The 2,574-nt window shown below is 44.6% G+C and overlaps 1 protein-coding gene across 1 annotated transcript; it reads right to left on the bottom strand.

Annotated features, from left to right (window-relative positions):
- Nucleotides 1-1,365: 1,365 nt before the first annotated feature.
- LOC130451946 (uncharacterized) lies at nt 1,366-2,346 on the bottom strand. Its single transcript, XM_056791302.1, has one exon. It carries the CDS (start codon nt 2,344-2,346, stop codon nt 1,366-1,368), a length of 981 nt encoding a protein of 326 aa, XP_056647280.1.
- Nucleotides 2,347-2,574: the final 228 nt, after the last annotated feature.

The raw sequence follows: 2,574 nt of genomic DNA, 5'->3' as shown, positions 1-2,574 counted from the left end.
CTAGATCCTGGACAAAGAGGTTGTAAAAGGACCTTTTGTCCATTTTATAGATTTAGACCTCTTTAGTCCTTGTTCTCAAGGACTAATTTCCTATATTCTGGACACCTCATGGTGTCCATCCTATGTCCTTCTACTTTGCAGGCCATACATTTCGCTACGGCCTTACAGTCCTGGGCTCTATGGTTGAGCCCGCCACAATTGAGGCATTGTTTGCTTCTGTCCTCCCCCTTACAGGAGGTCAGACTATGTCCGTATTCCAGACATCTATAACACCTCAGAGGGGCTATTCGCTCCCTCACCCTACATGCCGACCATCCTATTTTGATGGTTCCCATCTCTTTTAACTTGCCGGCTTTGTTATTCGGAACGGAGAGAGGACACATCTGCCCTCCGAATTTTGTTTTTCTAAACAATTTAATTTTGACCAAGCCTGCTAGGCCGGTCTGTTTTACGACCTTAGTTTTCTCCTCCCCCGAGGTGACCGTCGGGTCAAGGTCAGTGACGCTAAAGACCGTCCCCCTATTTCTGGTCGTTACACTGACCTCCTCCATTTTATTCATTATTGCATTTTTTAGGATCTGTGCCTGACCCCTGCCTTTGAGGCGGATGACAATGTCACCGCCATTTGTTTTCTTGTTAATGTTGACGTTGAGGCTCGCAACGTCAACTTTCTCTTGCATACTTTTCAGTACTTCGGCGAAGGGCCTGTCTCCTGTCCTGACCAGGACAGATTCCCCCTCCTCCGACCTCTTATCTCTGGAGGCTCTCGGGTGTATAATCATATTATAGTTTCCACCGCTTTTAGCAGTGAGCAGTGAATCATTTTCCTCGTGAGAGCTATCTCCCCACCGAGTATGAGGACATTCGTGTCCTCGCCCAGGTTCTGCCCGACCATAGCGCTGATCATTTTGAAATCTTTACCGGGTTCTCCATTAAGTCTGGCGACATAATGCCTCCAGGCTTTTTTTGTTTTTAAGGAGGTTACCGAATTCTCGATAACCTCGAAATCCCCGGGATTAAGGGCTTCCGCTAGCTCCCTGATGTCAGGAGTCATATTCTCCGACTCTTTTTCAGTGCTTGGATTTATTAGGACCATACAGTCCTTTCTATCCAGCGCGTCTTGGCTCCTCATAGGGAGAATCTTGGTTTTGGAGAACACTTTGTCCTCCCAAAATTTATCTTTGATTCCTTCAAAATCTTTGAAGGAACCTCCCTTTTCCAAGGCTGCCACTATTTTTTTGGTAGCCTCCGCTTTTTTAATCTTTTCGGCTTCTTTCCGGCATTCATTACATTTAATGCCGCTTAATGTAATATCGGATGTATTTTTTCCATCTGTAGCCTTGTTTAATCTTTTTGTGTGGGTTCTCATTTCCCCCATCCTCCTTTTAATATCTTCGTTTTCAATATTAAGGCTCGCGAGGATCTGTTCGACCTCGCTGAGCTTTCGTTTAATAGCCTCTGGGGCTGTTTCTTCGTTCCTGGAGAATTCCTCCCTCCAGGATTTTTTTTGGCTTTTTTTTCTTCTTTATTGGTGCTTTGGCACCAATAGGGTGTGGTGACCTTTTTCTCGATACCTAGTAGGATCGAGAATAGGTCAGTCTTTCTGAAGTCAAACTCGTCGCTTGACTCCTTCTCCTCTTCAACTTCCTCCTCCATCATGGTCGATTGTCTGACAGATGCGAAGGATTTGTTAACCATTTCTTTATGTTTTTGGATTAGCTCCTGCTCGAAGAGCTCCCGGGCGAGGTCATCCTCGACCGTTTTTTTCTCCTCATCAAATATTTTATTGTCGTCTTCGCCAGAAGACGACGTGCATTCCTCATCAACTACCTTTCTTTTTCTGTCGTGAGACAGAGATGCCTCTGTCTCCGACGAGATATTCCTCCTACGACGTTTTTTGTTTTGTTTGTTAAATGAATCCATACGAATCCCACGAGTGTTTTTGACTTCCAATATTTTATTCTCTATTTCCTCCTCCTCTCCCGTTGTTGTTTCTCCCTCTTTTTTTTCTTTTTTATTCTCAATTTCTCCCTCTACTCTACTTTCCTTCCTTACCCTTTTTTTCCCCGATTCTACTCCAAACATAATTTTATTAAGTAGCGCCCCTTCGCTACTTTCGTCTCCTCCTGTTTCTTGTTCTTTCACCTCTTCTTTCTCTTCTTCCAATATCGTTGGAAGAAGAGAAGTACTTCTGTTTATTTTTTTGTTCTTTCTTTGTCTTTGTATTAGTTCCCATTCAAATTTCCTTCTTTCTTCTTCCTCTTCTTCTTTTCTCCTGACTTCTTCTTCCACAGTCCTTCTTCTCTCCTCTTCCTTCTTAAGTTTAAGTTTTAATTGGTTTTCCATTTGGTTCCCACGAGTTGGGACGTGTGAAAAGTCCGGCGAGGCAGTGCGCCCTTACCTCGCTAAGGCTAAAATACTCTGGGGAGGTCGCCAGGTATCCCCAGAGGCACACGTTCGAGACTGACTCCGCGCAACCATTCATCCTGTAGCCACGGTAGCTCACAACGTAGGATTACGGATTCTTTTCTCGAGGTTTACTCCTCTATGTCTTTTTGGTCCGCGGGCGGTCAA

This window comes from Diorhabda sublineata, chromosome Y (assembly GCF_026230105.1).
Source record: "Diorhabda sublineata isolate icDioSubl1.1 chromosome Y, icDioSubl1.1, whole genome shotgun sequence".
NCBI classification, from domain to species: domain Eukaryota; kingdom Metazoa; phylum Arthropoda; class Insecta; order Coleoptera; family Chrysomelidae; genus Diorhabda; species Diorhabda sublineata.
The sequence above is the reverse complement of the archived record's forward strand: the minus strand, read 5'-3'. Positions and strand labels throughout refer to the sequence as shown.

What these genes read in the sequence shown, in the direction of transcription:
- LOC130451946 (XM_056791302.1), bottom strand. Translation starts at nt 2,346, where the DNA reads ATGGAAAACCAATTAAAACTTAAACTTAAGAAGGAAGAGGAGAGAAGA.